This window comes from Physcomitrium patens, chromosome 8 (genome assembly GCF_059467195.1).
Source record: "Physcomitrium patens ecotype Gransden chromosome 8, ASM5946719v1, whole genome shotgun sequence".
NCBI classification, from domain to species: domain Eukaryota; kingdom Viridiplantae; phylum Streptophyta; class Bryopsida; order Funariales; family Funariaceae; genus Physcomitrium; species Physcomitrium patens.
The window spans coordinates 13,743,980-13,768,743 of NC_143417.1; the positions used below are offsets into that span (position 1 = coordinate 13,743,980).

General features: G+C 37.3%; 3 protein-coding genes across 9 annotated transcripts; all 3 read right to left on the minus strand.

Annotated features, from left to right (window-relative positions):
• Positions 1–3,602: 3,602 nt before the first annotated feature.
• On the minus strand, positions 3,603–6,335 carry LOC112286074 (phosphatidylinositol:ceramide inositolphosphotransferase). 3 transcript variants are annotated; one of them, XM_090252658.1, is made up of 3 exons: positions 5,463–6,335; positions 4,415–5,249; positions 3,603–4,147 (listed from the first exon to the last, which is right to left on the minus strand). In XM_090252658.1, exons 1-2 carry the CDS (start codon positions 5,667–5,669, stop codon positions 4,773–4,775), a joined length of 684 nt encoding a protein of 227 aa, XP_090108784.1. In that variant the 5' UTR covers positions 5,670–6,335; the 3' UTR covers positions 3,603–4,147; positions 4,415–4,772. The 3 variants fall into 3 exon arrangements, with proteins under 3 accessions (XP_090108784.1, XP_090108783.1, XP_024383382.1); XM_090252657.1 differs by having other exon boundaries at positions 4,444–6,335; XM_024527614.3 differs by having other exon boundaries at positions 4,415–6,335.
• A 1,228-nt stretch (positions 6,336–7,563) lies between these two features.
• Positions 7,564–10,218, minus strand: LOC112286075 (uncharacterized). 2 transcript variants are annotated; one of them, XM_024527617.3, is made up of 4 exons: positions 9,884–10,218; positions 9,107–9,225; positions 8,364–8,782; positions 7,564–8,168 (listed from the first exon to the last, which is right to left on the minus strand). In XM_024527617.3, the coding sequence occupies exons 2-4, from the start codon at positions 9,207–9,209 to the stop codon at positions 7,983–7,985; spliced, it is 708 nt and encodes a 235-aa protein (XP_024383385.1). In that variant the 5' UTR covers positions 9,210–9,225; positions 9,884–10,218; the 3' UTR covers positions 7,564–7,982. The 2 variants fall into 2 exon arrangements, with proteins under 2 accessions (XP_024383385.1, XP_073392040.1); XM_073535939.2 differs by lacking the exon at positions 9,884–10,218 and adding an exon at positions 9,495–9,628.
• A 1,347-nt stretch (positions 10,219–11,565) lies between these two features.
• Positions 11,566–22,791, minus strand: LOC112286005 (gamma-tubulin complex component 2). 4 transcript variants are annotated; one of them, XM_024527479.3, is made up of 26 exons: positions 21,925–22,791; positions 21,221–21,312; positions 20,811–20,970; positions 20,411–20,552; positions 20,145–20,248; positions 19,918–19,988; positions 19,504–19,552; positions 19,201–19,338; positions 18,954–19,085; positions 18,558–18,641; positions 18,171–18,269; positions 17,785–17,876; positions 17,220–17,292; positions 16,898–17,050; positions 16,375–16,494; positions 15,836–15,889; positions 15,538–15,621; positions 15,314–15,388; positions 14,779–14,928; positions 14,411–14,536; positions 14,015–14,125; positions 13,805–13,867; positions 13,512–13,586; positions 13,074–13,285; positions 12,693–12,814; positions 11,566–12,233 (listed from the first exon to the last, which is right to left on the minus strand). In XM_024527479.3, the coding sequence occupies exons 1-25, from the start codon at positions 22,075–22,077 to the stop codon at positions 12,697–12,699; spliced, it is 2,730 nt and encodes a 909-aa protein (XP_024383247.1). In that variant the 5' UTR covers positions 22,078–22,791; the 3' UTR covers positions 11,566–12,233; positions 12,693–12,696. The 4 variants fall into 4 exon arrangements, with proteins under 4 accessions (XP_024383247.1, XP_024383246.1, XP_024383245.1 ...); XM_024527478.3 differs by having other exon boundaries at positions 11,566–12,520; XM_024527477.3 differs by lacking the exon at positions 11,566–12,233 and having other exon boundaries at positions 12,622–12,814.
• Between the last annotated feature and the right edge of the window lie 1,973 nt (positions 22,792–24,764).

Here is a 24,764-nt window from a genome sequence, read left to right on the forward strand (position 1 = left end):
AAGATTTAAGATTTTATTAATATTTTATTAAGATTTGAGTAAGATCTGATTAATTTTATTTAAAATTTGATTAAGATTTATTTATGATTTTATTATGATTATATTATTTTAGTTAAGATTTATTTAAATTTTATTAATATTTAATTAGAATTTGATTAAGATTATATTAATCTTAATTTGAAGCTTATTTAGAAATTGTTGCCACACTCAAATGCACCGAGAATCTTATTTTAACAACTTACAATACTATTCTTATTTCAAACTTCTATTCCGCAATTCCCCTCCTCTTCCCACATTTGCCATTTTCACATCTATCGTTTCCACCTCCATCTTTATATTCCAATCTTTTCAATCCATTATTCATGTGCTAATTTACTTAAATGGCAGCCCTATTTAACATGTTCTTTTATAGGACCATGTGTTTTTGTGCTTTCTTTAAGAATTAATGAGTAAATTGAGCTCCTCTTTCTTTTCTTCAAGTTGGTTTTAGACATGCCATTGACTTGATCAAAGGCTAATATGATACACACCTAAACAATTCATCATATCAAGCACAAATACAAGAAACTCATTTTGCAAAAAAAACCTTGAAAAATTCTATTACAATCACTCAAAACATTGGATAAAGCATTCAAGTAGATCCATAACATCAATCATGGCAAAGAAACATATTGACATAAATCCACAAGCTTTATTTTTAAAGAAATTTATGAAAAATAATAAAATTCTTAATACATTCTTATGTTAATTAAAAAGAGTAGATATTTACTTAAAAGTACTATAAAATTAAAACTAGATAAATAAAAGTAGGTAGATTTTATAAAATCTATTTGGTGAAGCTTTTTAGAAGATTCATAGATGTAAAGTAAGTAGATTTTTTGATAAAATCTACCTACTTTTATTTTCTACCAAATACTTTTTATCTTAGTAATTAAGTATGCATGTGATATACTTTTCATATTATCATATTTACAAGATAATCTAATGAATGTTATAAATCTACAAAAGAAGACTTTAAACACGACTCATCTCCTAAAGAAGTGGATGAAGAAGAAGAAGAGCTAAATTTACTTACTTATTCTTGGACAGAAAGTGAACATAAAAACTTATACTTCTACAGAAGAATAGATTAAATGGTACAACTGTTTGAAAGAATTTGGATGAGAATGGCAAATGGAGAAGTTTATGATATGGAGATGGGAGAATTGAAATGAGAAATGGAAGGTACAGTGATAGGTGGATCAATTTAACTTTTATTAGAATAAATTTTATATTATCCTATATTTATCATCAAAATTTATTATAAAATAATATAATCTTTTACATATATTTTTTAAATAATCAAATAATTTATATAAGAAATGTAATTAATTTAATTTAATTTTTTATTATAATTATAATTATAAATTTTTTAAAGATATTTATTAATTATAAAATTTATATTAAAATAATGATATATTTTTAAAGCTATATATCAATATTTTAAATTCAATATAAGATTTATAACAATCTCTTATATAACCATAAGATTTTTCTAATGATTTCATAACAACCTTCATATAATGCATTGAGAATGTTTTTTGATATAGTACCCAATTTTAATAATATCACCAACTTCAAAAACTTTTTTTAAGGTCTTAATTCTATATATATATATATATATATATATATATATATATATATATATATATATATATATATATATATATATATATATACTACTATTTATTTAATTATTAACATGTTTATTTTGTAAATATTTATATTTATTTTGAAAACATTTATTTTTTTAAATGAAAGAATTATTAAATTCTTTTAAATGTTTTAGTGTTTAGATTAATATGTAAAAACTCTAAATAGATTTAAAATTTCTAATATCAAAGAAAATATTATTAAAAATATTTAATAAAATAATAATACTAATAAAAAATATATTATGTGAGTGAGTATTTGTAACAAATTCAAGAAAATAGTTGAAAAAATTTAAGTATAAGCTATCTTTGTCTTTCTTCTAGCAACTTTATAATATTGCAATAACTCCAGCTATAAGTGTTTTTTTGTATAACTATAATATTCTTTCTTTGGCTTCATATAATATTTTTCAAAGCAATTGCTATTTAGTGAACTTTTACACAAAATTTGGATATTTAAAAAAAATTGTAGAAGTTAGCTAAATAATAAGATAATAATTAGAAATGTTTTTTTTTTCAAAGCTTACATCAATAGAAATATTTTTACAACTAATCTAAGCAAAAAATTGTGAAAAAAATTAAATAATTTTATTTAAATTTTTTTGTATTTACTTTATAGATTTTTCAAATTGGATTTTTTTATTGAAAAATAGAAAGTGGATATTATTAAGACTCAAAATGTTTAAGCAAATAATTGGATTTGAAACATTTTACATTTGGATAATATTTATACCATTTTTTGATATTTTAATAGTAACCAAATTTTGTAATATTTTACAAATTTATTTTTAGTTTTAACAATTTTTGATATTTTTTCCTGAGTAAAAATATATATATATATATATATATATATCCTAATAGGTAGATCATTCAAATAGTGCAACAAAGGTGTGAGATTCAAAATTATACACACAAAGCTTGCAAATTGGCTTTAACTCCACCTCCACCCAGAACATTTCATAGATGTGATGGGAAGGGTAGTTAGAGATATCCATTTCACAAATTCTCATGACAACTTCACTTGCAATAGAATTGCATAATTTAGGGTCTTGATGCTTTACCCTAAGAGATCGAGAGCGTCGTTGACTGTTGCTTTCAGTGTGATTAGTGCTAAGCTAAGGAAGAAGTCACTTGGGATACGTGATTATTTTGAGTTTATGGGCCCAGTGCAAGCTGAACGCACACTTTCAATGTATCTGGCGGTGATGCTCTCCAGGACGACATTGCTTCTTTCGTGTAGTTTGCCATGATGACTCACTGTTCTCAACTTACGGCACATTTTTCATTAACTTTGCACTGCATCTTGAGTCCACTGAAACACCTTCTGTGTTGCTTCTCCTTCATTTTTCACCATTTCTCGTAACTGTCAACATTCGAACTTTCAATTGAATGCCACAAACTGTAAGGCCCAGCAACGTGGATTTCGTCATTGGAAGGAGATTAAATTTGTCCAAACTGCTTTGGAGATAACCAAATGTAGGAATTTGAAGATCGATGGTGAATGCTTTTGACAAGTTCAGTGTTTGCCTTTCTAGAGCTGGGTATGACTTTCTCGGTCGCACGAAGGCATTAGCAAATTATCAATACTGTTAAGGTATTCTATACCGCGATTCAATTAGAATGAGTCGAAGATTAATCGTACTCTCATTTACCTTCTTGTAGGTTGCAACCAGTGGCATTACAACTGCTTGTTTCGAAATGTCTGCGTACTGTGTCGTTCATTTGTGAACGAAACAATTCTTAGTCGATGTGGGTTATTCACTACTATGTTACAAGTCAACTACAGATGTTAATTCAGCATGAGAATGAATGCATCTGGAACGCCATTGTTTCCATACCTATCCTCCAGGTTTACTGCCAAGATTAGGCTCAACTGACCCTTGCAATGGTAGGGAAACTGATAAGAAAATATGCACGTAAAAACTCTTCTCCCATTAAATCCTCTTTCCAAATGGAATACAGAATAAGGTTTCGTCCAAATTGCAAACAGCAGTTTGCTAAACCAGAAAATCGAGAGGTCACAGCACTACACAATCTAAAAGTATGAGCGCAACACTAATTCCATCCACAAATAGTGAAAATGTCCATCACAACAGTATTTCATAATGTGTGCTCGGAACTTTCTGATCATTCTTGATCGTGACAACCTTCAAAGGCTCTTTCTAGGATTCAAGATGACAAGAACTGCCCCAGTACTGATTACACCAAAAGAAGACCGTCGTTAACAACTAATCTCTACAAATCTTGTAAGCGCAGTCAATGTCCACCATCACAGTTCACATTGTCGCCAAATCGTCATGATTGAGCTCAGAAGAGAAATACATTGTAGATGAAGATCTGAGATTTGATTACCGATAAAAATAAAAATAAAAACAAACTCCACAGATCTCCCTTCATGGCGTTATAGGTGTCGAAGGCACATCGACTTGTGTATGGTTCTTCTTCCAAACCCCTAACTGCCAGATTCAAAAAATGTAGCTGTTAGAAGAACATTATCAGGTGAGTGGAAAAGGAAAATCAGAACCATGAGAACTCTCGTATATCGACCTGCACAGCTGTGCACAGAAATATTGACATGTTACACAAGCCCGTTCTCAAATAGAGAACACTGACTTAATAAAACGAACACTAGCGTGATACCAATACCACAGCTAGGGATTTGTTGGAGCTAGTGGTAAGAGCATTCTTAGACTGTCCGATTGGGATACAGGAACAAGACATACCTCAAAATGCAAGAACGAACGAAGATCACCTCAGGAGTAGTGATTTTCAGAAGGTTGGTTTGTCCTCATCCTATCGCCTTACACTGGCCTCTCCTCGTGATTAAACAAGGGAGGCCATGGCAGATCAGGAAGAATAGTCCTCTTGCCGGATTCCGCTGACTGAGAAGAAAAATCACCAACAATGGAGGACTGAACTACGCCAGTTTCACGTATACCTTCTGGGTTCTCCAAAAAGTGACAAATACACACAATCAAGGAGCAGTCAAAAACACTTCTTCTCACCACCACGCTCCTAAGGGAGCTCGGGTTACGACTACAAACACATCCGCTTATATCGAACCCTTGGTTTTGTCGATCATTATTCTTCAACACTTCCATTTTCGGCACTGCCGTTCAGCAACTTCTCCTCTTTATTGCGGCCATCCTTGCCAATCTTGACGACCATTGGCAGGAGGGGAGGTCCATTGCTTGTTGGTACACGCTCACCCATTACGGCATCAGCCAAGCGCCGATCCACGTAAAAAAACACAAAATACACGGTGAACCAAGCCACGACGATATCTACAGAGTAATGCTTGTGCGAGGCTATGATGAGAAGGCTCAAAGCAACCATCGTCAGAAATGCAACAAATTTCATCCATTGTCTCGTCCCGTACTTCACATAGGAGTGGAAGAACGTCAATGCGAATGTCATGTGTGAGGAGAATATTAAGTCTCCACATCCATATATCACTCCATATGGAAAATTCAAGAGTAATACATCTTTGACGTTCTTCGGGGGCGGCAAGATAGCCGTTGGCTGACCCTCGTGACAATGATAGTTTGGCCCAGGCAACTGCGTCACCATAAACGACGCCATTCTCAAACACTGGCAGATCACTAGACACATAAGCACTCTGACCCACAGCAGTGCAGTGTAAAATCGCTTATTGTAAAATACGAAAGGGTGGAATGACCACAGAAGAAAAGAAACAAAAACGAGAGTGAAAAGAGATTCGCTTATGTGCGCATTCTTTTTTCCAAGTTCCGGGAGGTACTCGAAACCAACATCGTGAAGCAACGGTCCCGGATGGTGTTGATAATGTGCGATACGTGCACCAACTCCATGTACATACTGAAACAGCAGCCCTCCAATAATCAACTTCCAATTCTCCAACAGTAGCAACCATTCCACTGAGAGCTCCATGATCCCTCTCTTCCATAATTTTGAAACTTCCCGTGTTACATAGGTTGGCAATCCCATAATCCCCATCATCTTTTCTACGAAACCAAACAATCGTCTGTTTGAATCGAGAATAGCTCCCCGTCCTCCCACAGAACCCTAACCCACACACATCGCAGTATTCACCGAGTCTATTCAAATCAAACCTCTATGCTATATTCCCTCTTTTCTTCACACATGACCGCGCAACTTTAAACGACTAAGGCATTCTCCATCATAGACTTGAGGGCTAAGTGTCTTAGCTTAAAGAACGAGGTCGCACATCGAAGTGTTGGCGTACGTAGAGCAAGCGATCCACATGGGTCGGTCTCTTTCTCGCACACGCAACTGACCCAAACCTCCACCAAAAACTCACACATCAAACAAACCACTTCCGTGTGATCCAACACGGCAAATCAACCACGGCTTACTGTTGCAGGAGGTCAAGCTATATACCTTGCAAAGAACTGGAGTTCTGTAAACTTTTTTATGGCGTTACAGCTTAACTTCGGGCTGTAAAAAGGGGGTCTCACGTTGGATTACCAGCAGTAACCTCAATCGGATTCAGGACGAGGGCTGCCGTTAAATTCTGAACAGGACGAAGAGTTCTGGGAAGCTGAAAGTTGAACAGTTATAAGGTCGGATTCACACTTGAGCTCTCCGCCTCCCAGAAAAAGAATCCTACTGTCCCAGCTTCATGGGGGCGGCAGGTTAGTTCGGCCCCTTACTCGGACAGTATCATGGCAACTCGTTCTGGACACCAACCTTCTGAAAGTTCGGCTAACGTTTGTGGCTTCCACTGGGACAGCTTGCAAGGACATCTGGGGCCAGGTTCTTTTTTTAATTAACTCGTCATTCGGAGGGAATGTTGCACTAAGAGGACAAACCTGGCAGTTGAAAGCAAGCCATGAATTGATGGTTTACTTTCCGAGTCTACTTTTTCTAAGTTTGAAACCATCTTCTATTGCTTTTATTAACCCTCATGCAATTCTCGCACAAAAACTCTAGGACAGTAAACTTTTCAAAGGCGCTTCAGATCTCAATTGGTCTAGGTCCTTCGCACCTACGGATTTATTCCTCGAGCGCAGGAAACGACTCGATGAAGTTCTTACTGCAGTCGCTGGAATACTGCAAGTGTTGCGAAAGGTCTGCAACGCATTGCTACAGACGGTTCCTACTAAAAGATGACATATTTGTATGATTTAACGGAAGTTTACCAAGTAGCGTCTAAGAACAAAGCAATGATCAGAGAGGGCGGGAACCTTCGGGGTGGTTAATGAGCTTAATCAGCCAGACATGGAGAGGGAGCTTCACAGCACGGTCAACCCCTCGTTTGAACAACACAAAGTTCTTCACAAAGGAGACGGCATCGTTGGGTCATGTCAATAATTTTGCTGTAACCATATTGAATGCTTTTAGTCACTGAAAGCAGATCGTGCCCTAGCACTTCTAGTCAATCATGATCGATTTGAGAAACATCTCGTACGAACAGCAGGCCACAAGTTTCCACATTAGGTTCCAACTCTCGAATGGCACGATCCGTCGTGATTGAGGGCTTACACAAATTTCAAACTCCTACAGCAACTCGAGTAGAAAACGACCGCTGAACAGTAGGCAGCTCCGCTTGCGTGCTGCAACATAACTCTAGTACGTAATATGCAATAAAAGTAGACTCTGTCAGACTCGGTAATGAACAACTGTCAGAAGAATACTGGAACTGGTAAAAACCACTAACTATTCGCAAATAGTGTACAATTTGGAGTAAGAACACATCTATGTGCAAACCTGTGATGACAAGACAAAATTTTGGCGATAGTGATGTGAGATGCACTGACATATTAACAGCTTAAAAAAGTGTATTCCAAGTCAGACTAAATACCCACTCTTTCAGGCAATTTAAGCTGACACCATTGGGCCCGCTAGGTACGAAACAAGGTCACTCAGACAATTCCAGGTAAGAAGAGCAGAAAAGTCATGTTGATATGTTTGAAATAAACAGTGAGTTAACAGTCATCTAAACACTGACATCAACGGCTCTTCGTGTTTACAAGTTAGGACTATCAACTGTGCTGTATTGCATAATATGTACATTAGAAGCACCTTCTTGATAGATTGATCGAAAGATAAATAAACATTAATCTAAGAGCTTAATGGATGGAAGCTTGTGGAATGACAGGCAATGGCTTATGAAGAGCAGAGAATAGCAGCAACCTGACCAGTGACAGTTGGTTACTTAACTTGGTAACCTGTTGACAATGTTAAAATTAAGTTCTGCTGAGATCCTAGGCAAAGCCCATCCTGGAATCATTATGTTCGCATCAGGCTCACTACGCACAGCATCCATTGCGATGGTGAAGCGAAGTACATTCAAAGCTCCTCAGCATTCTCTTTCTGATCTGTTACTGTGCTTCCTGTGACGAAGTCCTTGACTTCCAAAAGGATCAACTGACCTGCTTTGGCTATATCATAAGACATAAGCGCGATCCTGCTTCCAACCCAACTTCCTACTTGACTACCAATAAGATATCCAACTCGTCCCAGTTTATCCTCTCCCTGGACATGACAAAGAATTATCAGCCCTACTAATGATAACTACCCACACAAGAACCACAGACAAGAGAGAAAACTTAAGGTTTTACACAGGGTTTTTACTCAGCTTGAAGCACCAGGTTCTATATATATATATATATACATACTGAACATTGAATGGAAGCGAAAGTAAAGGCACATTACGATCATGATGATTACCAGTAAACCGCCCCACCAAGTCCCACAAAGCGTGCCAGTTGCCCGCATTACGACCTCCGCTATACTCCCCCCATAGTAAAGAACCTCTAAAGAATCCCAGGCAGCTGCGAAGAGAGGTCCAGAGATTCTTCGGGCTTGTCTGGACCTGTCCTTCGCAAAAGCTTTTGCAATACTTTCAGCTTTCCTCTTGGCTTCTGACATTCCCAATCCATCTGAAATTGCGGATTGCAAAGCAACATGGTATGCCTTTTGCTTTGATCGTTCAACTATACTTGTGCGAAGATTATTAGTGTAGAATTTTGAGCTTATTTTCACTGCACATGTTAACGAACCAAAGCCGAGGTTAAAGCAGTCTCCAAAATCATCCTTGCCGGTCTTCGAAGCAACCTCATCTCCAAATTCTCTTCGCGCTTCTTTGGCTGAGCACAAGAAACACCAAATGCCACTGAATGTAAGTTGTGCAGTAGAAACCTGCAACAGCTACCAGATCAATTTTCTACTCAAATAAGAGTCAACGAAGAGTCCAAAGCGTCATGAAACATGCAAGTGAGACAACTTGAAATAAAATAACGCATTTGATATACAACAACATTTTAACATCAACAAGCAATGGTGATAAAAGTCGAAAGCAGAGATTGCCTAGTCAGAGGTTCTACAGAAAAGGAATAACAAGGACCAAGTCTGCCTAGCTCATCTTAACAGCGCTGGAGTGAGGAGTATATTAAAAGGTAGCAGTTACACGCCTCCTAGGTGCAGAAGAATAAAACCAACAACAAACGCCAGCCCTAAACCAAAATTCCTCAACCGCTGTGGCTTGGCCTGCGTTTGAACGGGTGTCTGGGCCATGTTTCCTTCCTCCTCTCTGTGATAATAGCAGCAGCTTCGAACGTCAGAATATGGAGAAATGGTCTCTGGTGAAGTACAACTTGAAAATAATCCAAGCTCAGAAAAGAAGATCTATAGTGCTGATAAATAAAACCCCATTATTCGTGATTGGATCAGGAAAGAAATTCATGACAAATTAAAGTGACTCGTCACATAAATAAAAACCGAAAGGTTTATTTTTCTGAAGGGGACATGAAGCTGCCAAAATCCTTTAAGAGATTTATGCTGAAGAGCACAATCTGATACCAGTAATAGCTCAAATTACTAAGACCACAGACACGCCTCTGAATTGCTCCATTATGATACGCTTATGTTCATATAATTTTCGTGTAACATAAACCTTCGCCTGAGAAACCAACAACCAAGCATCTATCCAATCCTGCAACATGAAGATCAGGACTGTTTTGCAAGGTCCGACAAGGACGACCACGTATTAAGCCAAGAGAAATGCCAGCAGTGCGGAATTCTGGCTCCATTAAATCAACGTTAGTTAGTGACCGTTTCAGAACCAAGAATTCACGACTCTAGCACTGTCAATGAGCAGAAAACAACAATCATGTAACTAAAAACCACTCGTAGAGTTCAAAATCCCTAAGTATTCAGAAATTGAATCAAACACGAAACAAGAAACATACCAAAATCTCACAGATGATTTTTCGGTCCAGACGCCTTACGACATCAGCGCAATACCACCACAGAAACCTCCAACGTTCGCAGCTTCACCACGTAAAGCGCCGCTAGGATACGTTCCAAACACGCTGCAGAATTTTGCGGTTTTGGTCACAAACAGCACTTGAAATCATCATGGCCCAAACCTGCCCAAACAACACTAGCAAAACTCCTCCGTCGACCTCAAGCTCTCGGAAAATCGAATCGAGACATGAAAAGTCTCGAAAGAAATGAGGAGGACATTACGAATGCAGCATCGACGTGGCAATTGGTGCATGCGATGTGCAAATCGGAGCGGCGTGAATCCAAAATCGGCTGAGGAATGGCACCACCACAGCGTATTGGATGGACAGAATTATTGCGTATTGGATGGACAGAATTCTTGCAGGATTAATGTTTTGTCACTTTCATCCAAATAATAATCAACTCTTAATTATTATGTAAAGCAATCTTAGTGACTTCCTTCTTCATGTTTTGAGTAGAATTAAGGCTCTTTGCTTCGAGAGCAGTGTTTTCAAGGAAGTTGTTGATGTGTTATATAAGTATTTTTATATTGAAGAAAGAATTTATCAACACAAAAATTAAAATTGTTCTTAAATCTACAGTTGAGATTTTTGTTTTGTAATCCAATTATATTATTTTTAATTGCAATTTTTTTCTATTTTTATTAAAATGAGTATATTTTTTGTGTGCAAATCTTTCTCCTTTCATCAAAAATAATATTAACGATCTTTAATAAAGCATGTAATAGATGTTTTTTTTTATTCTTATTACAAATCTTCTACTTGTAAAATTTTTTTTATGTCAAAATCAACAACTCTCACTGTAAAATAAATAAAAAATAATAATAACAAAAAATTTTCAATTTTTTTTTTTGAAAGCTTATTTAAATTGATAACTAAAACACTATCAATGTTTGTGGTACCAAGAGTACTAGTTTTGATCATAAATTTGTTTTGTTTTGTTTTGTTTTTTTTTTTTTTTTTTTAAATAATTGAATGTCTCTTAATTTTAATATTCTTGTTAAAATCCTAAAAATTAGGACAAAAAATGCAAAATGTATTTTAATTACTTATTATAAATTAAACTTTGTATTTGAAATCAAGCAGATTTAAAAATAAATACTTTAAATCATTAGGGTTAGAATAAATAAGATTAACTAGTTTTGGAGATTGTTAATATATATGTGTATATATATATATATATATATAACTAAAATTATTTACATTCACTAACAATTTAAGTTCATCTTATACTCAAAATTACATTGGACTTGAACTTCAAAATTATACACAATTAAGTATATGCCAAGAATATTGGTATGTAGATTCAAATGTTAATGCAAGAATTAAGACTATAATAAATGAATTACTTTGACTAGTAAGCTTTTAAAATTGATAGTTTAAAAATATAATCATACAGTTGAATTTTGTGAAATTTGACTAAATTTTCAAGAGATAATATTAGTTTTTTATTTAAATTTTAATGTTAAATGTAAATATTGCCTTTATGCATTGTGTTCAACACTAAAAAGCACAATATAATCATAGAGAGATCTTCAAAATCATTTATCCATCTTCTTTATTAAGATGCAACTCCCATGCATTTGTGTAAATGTTGAATTAATAGAATTACATATCTCATTGACTTTAGTGTGCAATAAAAACGTGTAGATGCCTTTATTCAAACATTAACACATCAACAGTATTACATTCATATTTCTATAAAAACGGTATTTTTGAATTTTCCAAAACATTGCAAAATCACAATGATAGGAACAAAGTAGTCACCATTTTGAAAGCCCCGAGTCCTGAGGGCGTCAATACCGAAAGCTTTTGAAGAACCAGAACAACGTGGAGAATGAAACTCACCACCGTTGGAAACATCTCCACTGCCAATTTCAGAGCCAAGGTCAGAGCGAATCAGCCTGCCTTACATGCTGATACAAGATACGCGGATGATACTTGGGTGCATAGATATACATGGAGAATGGGCCAACACAAGGAGGAGTTCCACACCGTTTATAGAGAACCTCAATTTAGAAGGCTTCAAAACCTGTGAGGCCTACGATACACGCGAAACCCAACAGTTAAAACTGCCAGATGGGTTCTGCCTCGGACGACCGGAAACTGACTGTTGTAAGAAGTCGAAGGCACGTGCACACTCTGCGGATCTCAAGTTCTGACAACTTGAGGTTCTCAACGTGGGTTACAAAGTGGGATGCAGGCGCTCTTCTGAGAGGGACTCGACCCAAGTTGCTTGATGACTTGAACTGCAAGTTTGCACGATGACCGATGTCAAGTATTCTTGCAAGTCCTGGATGTGACGAACCACGCTCTTCAGAATATCACCATGTTTTACTGGACGTCACATATTGTGGAAGTGGACAAAAATGATTCAAATCTTTGGGTCTCGACTAGCTCGTATCATGATTTTACTTCGGCGGATGCGTCACTGTCGCGAGCTCCTAATATATCTAATTGGCAGAACCAAAGGACAAGCCGATTTGTTCTAAAAGCTCCGAGACATTGGTGCAAGTCTTTCCATGAGGAACTTCAAGTTAGCTGGGACTGCGACCAGTGGCTAGCCGTGCGAGAAAAGATCTAGAGCGGGAATTAGAGATCAAATCAGTCTCTACATTGAAAAATGCATATCTTGTTTGTTATCATAAAAGATTTACCATCTCATTCATGAAAGAAAAAAATAACTATCATAAAATGGAATCTGCATTGTATAAAGAAGTTTGTACATTTTCAAGTCATTCATTTGAAGTACCTAGTCATGCAACACCTTGCAAGCCTTGGGCAAGATGTGCTAAACACGGCTCACTTTGTGACACGTTGCTCAACAACACCACTAATAGTTTAAGTTCCTTGAAAAACTCTTCGTCGATTTTCCTGCACGAGTAAAGCATGCTCTTAAACTCAAACAACAACAACAACCAGCAGCTGATAGCCCCAAATTCGAGAAAACCATGAATGAAGGCATGGTAAAATTCTCTATCAAGTGCATGATTGTCTAATACGTGAATGATAAGCCTCCAACGTGCAGAATCTCCTTGAGTAAATTCTCATGAGTAGACCCAGCATTTGAAGTACAGTAAGCAAAATTGTTTATAAGATCACACAAATGATATCGAGGAACATGTCATCTTACCCTATTGTCATCTTGAAATTGCTGTCTTCAGCTGCTTGCCTAGCATGCATAGGATATTCAATTCTTCCTCGCCTCTCCTTGTAACCTTTCTTTGATTTATTGTTCGTGGAACTTGATTGCTGAAAATTTTCGTTCTGGCGGAATAGTGCTGGGATCAACCACTGAGTTGCAGTTGCATATTTCAGACAAATAAACTTCAGCTTGTCCACTTTCTGTAAATGAACACATAATTAGAGCAGTATCAACACACCAATACAAAGTAGTAGAAAGTTTCAAAAGCTTAAGAAAAAAGCTTCATATTTACAGAGTAGTGAACTCAGAAAGGGTTGAACTCAAGAATGTTGCTCGCGTTTCTCTTGAGGTTGCATTCTAACGCACAGTCGGCATTTATTGGATAGAAGGTAGCGTTAAAACAAATAGCACACTGAGGACACGCACCTTCAAGATCTGAGGCCATAAAAGTGTGCACTGTCTCAGACACTTCTCCAAGAATGCGTCATGATGCTGCATAACCTACAGCCAGAAAAAACACGTAAAAGGTTGGTATTCTACCTTGCACTCCAGATATTGATGTGTGTCAAGTTCCAAACCGTTCAAACCGAAGTCTTAAATAACAATATAAGTATACATCACAAAAAAAGTTTTACACTTGCGAAACTCAAGCCCATAAAAAATTTAGGTTGATCATCAGCATCTTTAACGTATAAAAACAGAGCACTTTGAACACTCACTTCATCAATACTTTTGGCATTTAAAAGCTGACCATGCATTATGTGCCAGTTCGGCTCCAGAACCTGCAATCAATCCAAAGTTTAGTGCTGGACATAATATGCATTGGAGAAAATACTGGACATGCGGTCACGTTGAAAACGATCTCTCTGCCCCGAGTCACATGATCATTCTCATAACTAGACCCAGTGTTAAATGATGGTTTCACACACCTCAAATGTCATGTAGTGCTGGAAAGTCTGCAGAAAGTGGAGCATCCGTTGACAAACGACATAGGATCGAGATATAGCAGTTCCCAAGGTATTGACTGTGCGCACTGTAGACTGATATAAAAGAACAACAAAAAGCCCAGATATTAATTCACAATTGCTACACTTGACAGCAGGTCCATCACTAGAGCCAGAGTCCACAAAACGAAAGCACGTCACTCTCAGGGAGGCCAAAATTCTCACTATATTTATCGAGTTTGATGCAGAAAAATTCTCAAGTACACAAATATCCTGGACACAGATAATCATGCAGCTGCCATATGCTTTCTTTTTATTTTAAAAATCAGCATAGGTTGTGCGGGGATATGCTAAGTGATTAAGATAATGAATGCTGACTACCTGGTGCTTTTGCCACGTTGCACACAACTGACGTTCCACATGCTTGCAATGAAAAATATGTCGAAATATGAGCTGATACTTTGTCAGTGCTTTTCTGGAGACGACTAATGACAAAGGCCATTTAACCTGCCAATCTCACGATACTTAGGCTCCTTTCTAAGGCTACAGAAAATAAGATAGATAAAGTTAAAAAAATATATAGATCTTGCGTATCTTCTTAGTCCTTGCAAGTCTCAATCTCATAGCTGCTAACAGATTGAACAAGAAGTTCTCAAATGCACCTGCCATTATTATTCTCTCTAGTGCACGCAGAGCGAAATAACAGATTATCGCTGGCTTGTGTGTTCCCAAGTGTGAAAGTAAGTTACCTTGTATTCTAGAGTGAATGTCTCTAATCCGGTCGTGCTTCCACTGGCGAGCCCTGGTGCGTTGGCACTTTCTGTAGGGCCTGTATGCTGAGAAGTGACCGTTCCATTGCGCACGATGTTATGCAGCTGCGTCATGAGACTTAACTCTTCCTGCAGTCACGAGAGTAACACCACAACAAATAAAATGCATGCACGGTTGCAAATTAATAATAGTGCATCGCATAGTGTCAAACCAGTTTTTGAGAAGATGGGAATGCCGTAAAGGCTTGTTTACTGGGTGTCTGGAGTCGCTTGGTGATGAAATAGTTTCCCTAGGGAAAGCAACGATAACAATCCTATTTAAGATCATAATCAGAATAACACATGCAGAGATACAAAGGGTTTCCAGATAGCAGGTTTGCACATTTTGTATACAATTCCCAACAGCAAGGTCGGACTTCAGTCTGAAGTCTTTTTAAGAGATAACGAGGCAGCAGGCACTTTCAGTCTAGGGCCAATATAAACAAGTCATATTAAAAGAGAGATATGATCTCACAATGCTGCATGTGAGGTCTTCATGATATGGATCTGAAGCCGCAACTGATGTTCGTAGAGCCAACTCCAACAGAGACTGTCCACCAAGTAAAACGATGTAATCTTAAGTAAGACGAAGTTAAGAACCAAAACCAAGGACAAAAAACAGACAAACTATGGCATGATAGTGATGATATTTCCTCTTAACGCTTATCACATTCAAGTTTAGAAGAATGAAGAGCACACCTGCAATTTCTCAACAGACATTGCTGATGGCTTCCTTGTAAGCTCATCTTTTGCTGTGTCCATAAAGTGAACAAGAAAGTCACCCTGCGCTTGAACAAATCCAATACAAATGCAAAGTTGTCAGTTGATGATTAATAAATGCAATAGGTACAAGCACAAGAGAGGAAGCTCCCCCTTGTAGAACAAACTTGAAAAAGAGTAAAACTCAATACAATATAAAAAGAAAAACGCATTTGCACGAGTCTTCGTGAAAATTCTAGAGCCGCTTTCACTAGGTTACGATGACTAATTTATGTACCTGATCAACAAAAAAGTAGTGTTTGATAGATCGAAGCCGTCCAATTAAGTCAAACTGCACGGAAAAGTCGTGTATAAGATCCAAAAGAAAGCTATCAAGCAAATAACGGAAAGGCCACTGGGGAAATTGCACTCTACTATAACTAACCAACACCAGACTACTCTAATCCATTTAAGAGGGTATTGAATTATGATCACTCATACAGGTACATACACAAGTGTAAACTCTAACTCTATCGAATTTGACAACTTCAAAAGGAAAACAAAACTTCAGCGATGTTTAAAAATAATTTAGTAATCTAGTAATTTGTTATCTGCAGCTGTTTCTAAAATCACTACGCAGAATTTTCCAATTAATGACACCCATATCAATATTTCATCGTCCATGTTGTTCTTTTTTTTTGAAATAAAATATAAGTTTTGGACTTGCCACCCATCTACTTCTACGCTGTTGAAGTTACCATGCAATAACTTTCAGAGTTCATTCTAATTCGGTAGTTTACTAAAACTACACGAATACTAAATGGACATTTTATGCACCTTATTTTTTATCAGGTTGAGAAGTTCTGCACTCGCAAAATCATGTGCGACATTTATACGTTCTAAGACTTGCTGCTGAGCATGCCCACTCGATGATGGGCCATTCTCTCCCGAAGGTACCTGCAGCATTTACTTTTTCAATATAAACTCATTCATACCACTTTTCATGATTGAACCGATGCAATCTTGTACCACGAGAAGCCATCCAAACCGACGGAGAGTACTCAATGGATTCTTATATGGTACTTAGGAATGATGCTACTAGCAAAAGTACCTACAATAGGACTCGAGCAGAAGACAATTGAACTGGTGGCGGTCCCACAGATCGCCTACCAATGCATCAAAGAACTACAGTATGGCTGACGAGCTTGGCAAGAAATAATCTAGACAATTCAGTACTATGTTAGTATGAAGAAAAGAGTCAAGAAAATTGTAAAAACCCTAGAACGTAAATTACGGGTGGAAAACCCTCATGGCCTCGTAGCATGTTGTTATATTGGTATGAGAGCGACAAGATAAAAACCTGAACAATGTGACCACACTCGCGCATGGCATTCAAGTATTTCCCAGTGGTAAGGATGGTTTTAGCATAGCTCGTAATGAATCCAGGAATCTCTTGCCGTAGACTATAACGCTGTTGCCAATATGTAGCATAGTAGTCCTGGCTTAAACTTTCCTGAAATTGCAACATTCACCAAGTAAAGCCTTGAATTACATCCTGTAAGGTTAGCAGATAAGAAAGCATATTTGGGGGAAATAAGATGCTCTAAGACAGCGCTGCAAGAACCGCTTCAACAGCTGTTAAGACTCCATTACTGTTTTGAACAGAATAAAAGCACGCAAACCTTCTGCAATGATTTATTTTCGTTGATCAAGAATTCACCATAGGGGTCATCAATCACGCCTTCGTAAACCCATCTACAATGTACCACCACATGAGGTTAGAAAACCACCAGATAAACATTTGCTACAAAAGTACACTAATTGTTAGGTTGTTTAGTACACAAGCCAATTGCATGATTTCTGCAAGACGAATTTCACGACATAGTGTACCCAAGCTAAGAAGATATACCGATGTGCTAACTTCACAATAGACTTCAAAGGACCGAGACTTTGTAATGTATACTCTTTTGGTCATTTTAAATTGACTCTTCAATACAACAATGTCAACAAATACCGTTCTTATTCTGGTACAGAAAGGTTAACTTAAAACCCTATTGGGGAGAGAGAGAGAGAGAGAGAGAGCAACTTCTCGGGTCCCTTCTAAAATCCCATGATGACGCTTGTGTAGAAAAATGAATTAGAGTAACCTTTGCTATTTTATGTGTTCCAATTAATACACATCATCACAAGTACTGTAGCCCAAAGTAACTACCAAAACTAATGTATTTTTGAACAAAGACACATTACCTTTCCAATATTCTGAAGTAAGGAGTGCTAGCTGCATGGATCAGCTTCTGAAGCAATGACCTAGCTGAGTTGTCGCCAGCCATGGCTATCGCCTGCTTCATGCCAAATATATAAGACACAAATAGACGCAAAGACACGCAGTCAGACAACTACAGCGATAATAGACAACCACTAACGATCTATCAGCACGTTTAAGTAGATGGACAAGAATCAGAATAAAAAGAGTGAAGAATTTCGTGACTATTGTATATACTTCAATTACCGTCATTTACATGTTATCACTCAAAATGTTTTACATCTTTGACCAAAAGAAAGATTATATATATATATGTATAGAGAGAGAGAGAGAGAGAGAGAGAGAATAAATGATTGAATGAAGACTTCACCTGCTTCTGCAGCAGATTGAGCATTGTTGCACCAGATGCATGCTGCACAATCGCTCTCTGGACTGCCGTAGAAAGAACTTGCATAGCAGCAACCATAGGCTGAAGAGAAATCATAGATTAAGTTAGAAGTCACTTCAAAACTTGTGTATTATTTAGATTACAGGGGTGTTGGCGTTGGAAATAATATGATCACAGCAAATCAGATAAGATTGCTATTTCTGAGGCAAACGTCGCGTTGTATAACTACATGAAATTCAAATTCCGGTTGATCTGATATAGCTTACACACTAACTCCGTGCGCTATATTAATGTAAAGATATCCCAGAAGAAAGAATAACCTATCATATAGTACACGTAATACTTGCTATGGTTAAAGTTAGCACTAACCTGACAGAAAAACCACAAGCCTTGAAGGGAAAGACGACCTAATCGATATTGATGCTCAAGCTGCGCGGTCATGGCGTGATAATCCTACAAATAAGGACATGAGTTGGTTAGTGTTGCATGACATCTCTCAACACAACAGCCCAATTCAAAAGGTTTAAGGTTTATGTAATAATGAACTGTACGAAACTGCCACATACTTCAGGATTTCATTCAGTGCTTTCATAAATTTGAGAACCTGAACTAATCAATATTTGGAAATTGGTCTCTTATCTACTGGAAGAAAAGGTTCTGCGTTTCACATACAAAACAAAATCCAATGATGAGAGTTAAGATTATTATTTCATGTCAGAAATTAACAAACATGCTTCAAAAGTGCAAGATGATCATGGTAGCAACCTGTAAGATAGCTCTTAGTGCCGCCGCAAATGCGTGATTGACCAATCCATGTTTGAAATGCGATCGAGCTTCTGCAAATTGGCTAACTACAACATAATTTTCACACAAGGGAAGAATCCTTTTGGCCAAATCCTGCACATCAATGGTATGAATATGTTATTAAATATACGTGCAACTGATAACAAAAAAGGAAACATTGGTACAACTCTTGCAGCAATAGTACGACGAAATTAGTGAGAGGTCTTACACTTAAAGAAGCATCCAAAGTTGGATCCAGTTGATAGGAAAAGGAGTTTCCTTCTTTGTGCCAACCCCTTCGCGCAAATACATATTTACCCTCAATCCCAACAATTGCAGAAAGCAAGTCCTCTATCACCAGTAGCTCCTGTCATATGAAAGAAAAAGAGTGTTATTCTTGTGGGACCGAAGTCAAGCATTTATAATCACTAAAATACTAAAGGAGTGATCGACCCACTCAATTTCTGAATATGAACCTGATCAACTAGAGAAAAAAATGGGTCTCTCCGATTTCTAATCCTATTACACTAACCTGGACATAGGGTGAAAAGCTGGAAAGCGGCTTGATTGTTTCCCTATGACTGCAACATACAAATAAATGTATCAGGAATGTACTACGATCAGGAAGATTTGATATAGAAAAAGTACTAACTGCATGTCAATGTACAAGATGCAAGAGTTATCTTGATGTCACTGCATCGAAACACAGATATGGTCTGCATTGAATATGCTGCCACATGCTGAGTAACAGCTCACAATAGAATTCACCTCGATTACTAGTGCAGATCGAAGGATAAAGAGACATTGATAAAATAAGTAAAATGTAATGAGCCCAATGCCATGCGCCTATTGCGTCGTATGTATTCACAACGTCATTCTCTTCCCTTTCTTCTCTACATGTCCTAACACGCTGTTATTTTTATGAGACCTAGGAGGAAGAAAGTACCTGTTTGCTTCTTTCTCGAGGTGAATAGACTTGGAAGTTGGACTCCGCCTTGTGCTATTCGGTGTACTGCTCTGTCAGAATTAAGAAAAAATATAATGAACATGAATCTACTGAGTCGAAAACCTGATGAAAATAAGTCAGAAAAGTAGGTCATTTCCGAGAAATACTACAATCGCCGTTGCATGTGAAAAGGTGAATGTGACCAAGCAAGATTGAGTAAACTATACCTGGGGAAATAGTTGACCAGTAAGATAAGGTCTATCAATATTCCACCTAGGAGTAGCTGGATAGGATACGCCCTCTATAAGTGACTTCGGTACATCGAGAATTTCTGCAGACACATCATCTCAACTGACTTCATACTTTGCACATCCTCTTAGCTTCATGGGTTTTGACGGGTTGCACTTATTGGTATCAACATGTTAAGAACAGGAATATAAACCAGCACTAAAAACAAAGGCAAAAAATCGACTGTCAATGTGATGCAACATACTTTCAGATCGTATAGAAATCCAGCTGGCAGATCCAGCCTGACCGCCATCGTCAATGCTCAGCCTCCGCTGACTAGAACCAGGGACAGACTTAAATATGTTCTCAGCTTCTCTCATTTTCTTTGACGGCAAGCTCTCATCAAGCTGAAAATTGGGTGCATATGAATGAGAGAAAACGACCTTGATAAGTTAGAAACAAAAGCACGCATCGACGGAAAGTGCACAAAAATGAAGTTGTATTTTCAAACAAATTAATCCAAGGTTTCGCAACCATTGCAAGCCAGCCATCCATATCCAAGCATCTGCAGACACAACATAAGTAGCAAAAGTTTGCCCATGGGCTTTCAAATTCAATATCGATCGGAAAAAGAATTCAATGAAAAGCACGTTCGTGATTATTACCTCCGATGATGCATATCCAGAAAAATCCGGAGTACGAGGTTCGGCAATATCTTGATCCAAGGAGGGTTCTGGACCCTGATCTTTTGACAGAAGCTCCTTCAAAGAGGGCTCTGAAATAATCTGACCAACCAGCCAAATGTACCTATCAATACCCTGCACCCTGAAGATGAAAAAAGAGAGGATCAAAGAGAGCAGTTAAAAAAGCATTTAGAGGGAATGTTCAAGCTACTTACTCAGGTATGTAAAACCATTTGTACTAGATAGAGCTGAAGTAGAGAAAGAATGTCACAATTATCAAACAATGAAATCCATGTCTCTATGACCTCAAAGCAGACTCCACAGCACCCATAGAGTCCTGGCATAACCCCCCGAAATATCATCCTGCTAATTGAAGAGATAGCAAACAATACCCAGCATCCTTTAGTTCCTCGATCTTCTGAATTAACCTCTGCGGGTGTTGGGATGAAGCCAGAAGTATTCTTTGCTCTTGCAAAAGCTGAAGCTGCGATAACAAACCAACCCACGTTAAGAGGCAACAAACATTGACTTTCTCTCCAACCTAACTGCTATACCAGCTGCTTCTGGGGACAAGATAAACAGGCAACACCATAAGGAAAATTAAATAAAACGAAACCTCATTCACTAGCCCTATCAAATTAATCGTGCGAAATACACACAAACGTTTGCAATCCAGGACAGTAATGACTAGACGTGTTGGATTTTCTCCCGGCTTCCAGTACTATATCCCTATTCCCTTGATATAATTTATAATCACGCATTTGCTTCCCACAGTGTCGCGTTGGGCAAGGTGACGTGATCGCAAGCATCATGATACAACTCCGACAATTCAATCGAAGTCTCCAATGGAAATAACTATTTTATTCACACACAAATTAAAATAAGGATTATACAGCGGGTGGTAGCTAACATGAACTGGACTTCAGACAGTGTTCAACAAGAAGCTTCAATATCATATGAAAAAAAGAGACCCCATTCATGCTCTGAAAACAATAGATTTTAGTTTTTTTTAATTTTTAATTTTTAATTTATTCTTTTAATCAAATAACACGGAATGAGTTCATCATGAATGCAGGTGAACGGAGTCGAATAAAACCTTAGGCAAAGAATGCGACGACGCGCCCTGCAATGTGGGCCAAAGGTCCTGCAGATTGTCATGGAATAATGCCGCCGTCCGTGACCTATCTTTGCAAACTCGGACGAGCTCCTCCAGTAGCTCAATCGGTTTCTTTGACTCGCCTTGATCCATATTGATTGCCACTCCCGCACTCTTTCTAAGCTTACGCCCTCCTCACCCCGTCACTTCGAACTGCACTCTCAACAAAATCCCGCCCTCACACAGCATCGTCTTTCTCCATACCTCCGAAATTCAACCTAACCAAGACAGAGATATGACACAATACTCAAATCTCACTCATTCCACTCCAACAGATTCTTGCCCTCCACTAGTTACTCCACATCACGAATCCTCATAAATAACGATTCTTCTTTCGGCCAAGAATTCAACGTGCTTATCACCATCCAACATCTCCCAACTGGCGAAAACCTTAATGCACCTCAACTTAAGGCTCACAGAAACCCGAAGAATCAACCTCACGATACCCTTCACCGCCAGAAATTTCTTCACAAACACCCTTCACAAACATCCTAATAAGCCACACCAAATTAATCGACGCAGCTAGATTACAGTCGCCGGGGAAACAAATCTTCTCGTGAACTTGGAAACACCACGCCGACTGGGAACACTACTTCCGCAAGCATTGACGGAATTTCCGGATGCAAAATTCAAAAAATAAAGTACGATAAAATAAGAACTAAACTGCAGCCTTCTCCGATGACTTGAACAAACGCTTAAATTGAACAGAAGACTCAGAGATGGTAGTGTGACTCAATTCTTCGCTGCGAGATCTGGCAATCGCTCTGCTACTCACTCCGAGAACTGAAAAAAACAACAAATGTGTCCTCCGTTTGTTTCAACTTGGATGAATCCCCTCCTTCGTTCAACACACTTTTTACGACATTCGTTCAACTCAGTGAAGTCGTATAGAGCGCGGTCGTAGAAGTCGTGGTAATGGAGCCACATAAATGTGGCAGTTACCAGCTCATTAGCCGATCAATTTGATGCTGGTTTGAAGCGTCGTGCAGATTCGGCCGATAGAACAGAAGTTTGGGCGGTGCATGAGATTTTATCGACTTCATAGCCGATTTTGGGTCTGTACCTTGGGAGGTTAATTTTTCGACTTGGTCTCGAAGAAGAAGACAGTCGGAGTTTTGAAAAGTTACAACGAACTTTGCTCGCTTGTCCTGCGAAGTGCATAAGCAGATTACGATCTAAACCTCCACTTGGAAATTTCCTTTTGATTTTAGGACCATGATTAGATCGTCTCGACTCTGTTGTGATCAGAATACTCTTGTATTTCTAGTGTGAAGGCCAGAACACCGTGCGTGAAGTAAATAATTGTCATTTTCATCCAGAGTTCTGTTTTGAGATGGCTCCCTTCTATTAGAACTTAGGTATGTAGGGTTTGTAAATATAACGTAAGCTCTATTCAAGTAAATAAAAAGCATAAATTGTGCATATTAAAAATATGTTTGATACATGAGGTTTTATTGTATGTATTAAAAATGTATTTGATATATGAGGTTTTAAGTCGTCAAGTCGGGTGCACCTAGGGCAGTTGCACCTTTTTAGATGAACATGCCATTTTGTTCTATAAAAACCATCAGTTTAAGTTAACTACTTTTTCTAATATGCCCAATTAAATTGATTGTGGTGCAAGACTAGTTCTTCTCCAAGCATGCCAATCAATGATAATTGAAGGATGAATTTTGGTCTTGTCAACGGCTTTGTAAAAATATCAACCTTATGTCAATAATAGAACAATATTTAAAGGAGATTTTTTGGATTTTAGTAAGTTGTTGAATGTCATAGTAGAATAATATTTGAAGGAATTTTTTTGGCTTTTAGTGAGTTATTGAATGAAATGATAAAAAATAGCAATGTGTTTTGTGTGAGAGAGAAATTTTGTAGTGCTAATGAGAACCAAAGCAAATTGATTATCATAAAGGATTACAGTTGTGGAATTAAGGTGAGTATGTTGCTGAATATTATGAAGCAGGTAGCAAAGCTAGATAGCTTTCAAAGGCAAAAGTGGCCATGGCTATGTATTTTGCCTCTATGTTGGAAAGCACAACCAATCGTTGGTACATTGAGCACTTATTGATTATATCTTTAGAGAACAAGAAAATATAATCCAAAGTAGATTGACATTTATCTACTTTTCTAACCTAATCTGTATCAATATATCCAAAGAGAGGTTTTGGCAAAGCATTAATATAATGATATTTTAGGATATAAGTGAGTGTGCTACAAATTTATTAAAATGAATGCTTGTAGACTTAAATGAGTGGCTCATCTAAGTTGTGCATATACTAAGATAATATGCTAATCACAAAAAATAGATTGAAATGAGTATAAATACTTGCCTAATTAATAGAACTAACAACATTGGCATAAAGAAAAGATAGAAGTTGAGCTATAACAATAGTTTGGAATAGGCAGTCTATTGCATAGAGTTTTATTCTTAGAGCAAGAAAAGTGGATAGTAGCCAAGCATCTATAAAGTCAAACTCAATAAGTATTTAGGTCAAGTACAAACTTTGACAAATGCATAATCAATCTTAAGTGATATTTTGAGTGACTTGTAAGCTTAAAATATGATAAACATTACTTAAATCTAAAAATAAAACTCTAAAATGGAATTGAACTTTGATAAATTTTAGCAATTTAAGATTATTGCTTGCATGCATAGTATTACAAATATAAATATTTATCCTATCACTTACTTATATGATTAAATAAAAGTAAATAAAATTAGATTTATTTCAATATATTTTCTAAAGCAGCTTTCTAAAAGCTTCATAGATGCTGCTTTG

Excerpts from the sequence above, each read along its gene's own strand:
- LOC112286074 (XM_090252657.1), bottom strand. The coding sequence starts at position 5,669 with ATGATGGGGATTATGGGATTGCCAACCTATGTAACACGGGAAGTTTCA.
- LOC112286075 (XM_024527617.3), bottom strand. The coding sequence starts at position 9,209 with ATGGCCCAGACACCCGTTCAAACGCAGGCCAAGCCACAGCGGTTGAGG. Across the intron at positions 8,783-9,106 it reads TATTCTTCTGCACCTAGGAG|CCAAAGAAGCGCGAAGAGAA; the intron begins GCGTGTAACTGC and ends TCTTGTGCTCAG. Across the intron at positions 8,169-8,363 it reads CTTGGTGGGGCGGTTTACTG|GGAGAGGATAAACTGGGACG; the intron begins GTAATCATCATG and ends TGTCATGTCCAG.
- LOC112286005 (XM_024527479.3), bottom strand. The coding sequence starts at position 22,077 with ATGGATCAAGGCGAGTCAAAGAAACCGATTGAGCTACTGGAGGAGCTC. Across the intron at positions 18,270-18,557 it reads GCTTGTGGTTTTTCTGTCAG|CCTATGGTTGCTGCTATGCA; the intron begins GTTAGTGCTAAC and ends ATTTCTCTTCAG. Across the intron at positions 13,868-14,014 it reads AGCACTACATGACATTTGAG|GTTCTGGAGCCGAACTGGCA; the intron begins GTGTGTGAAACC and ends GATTGATTGCAG.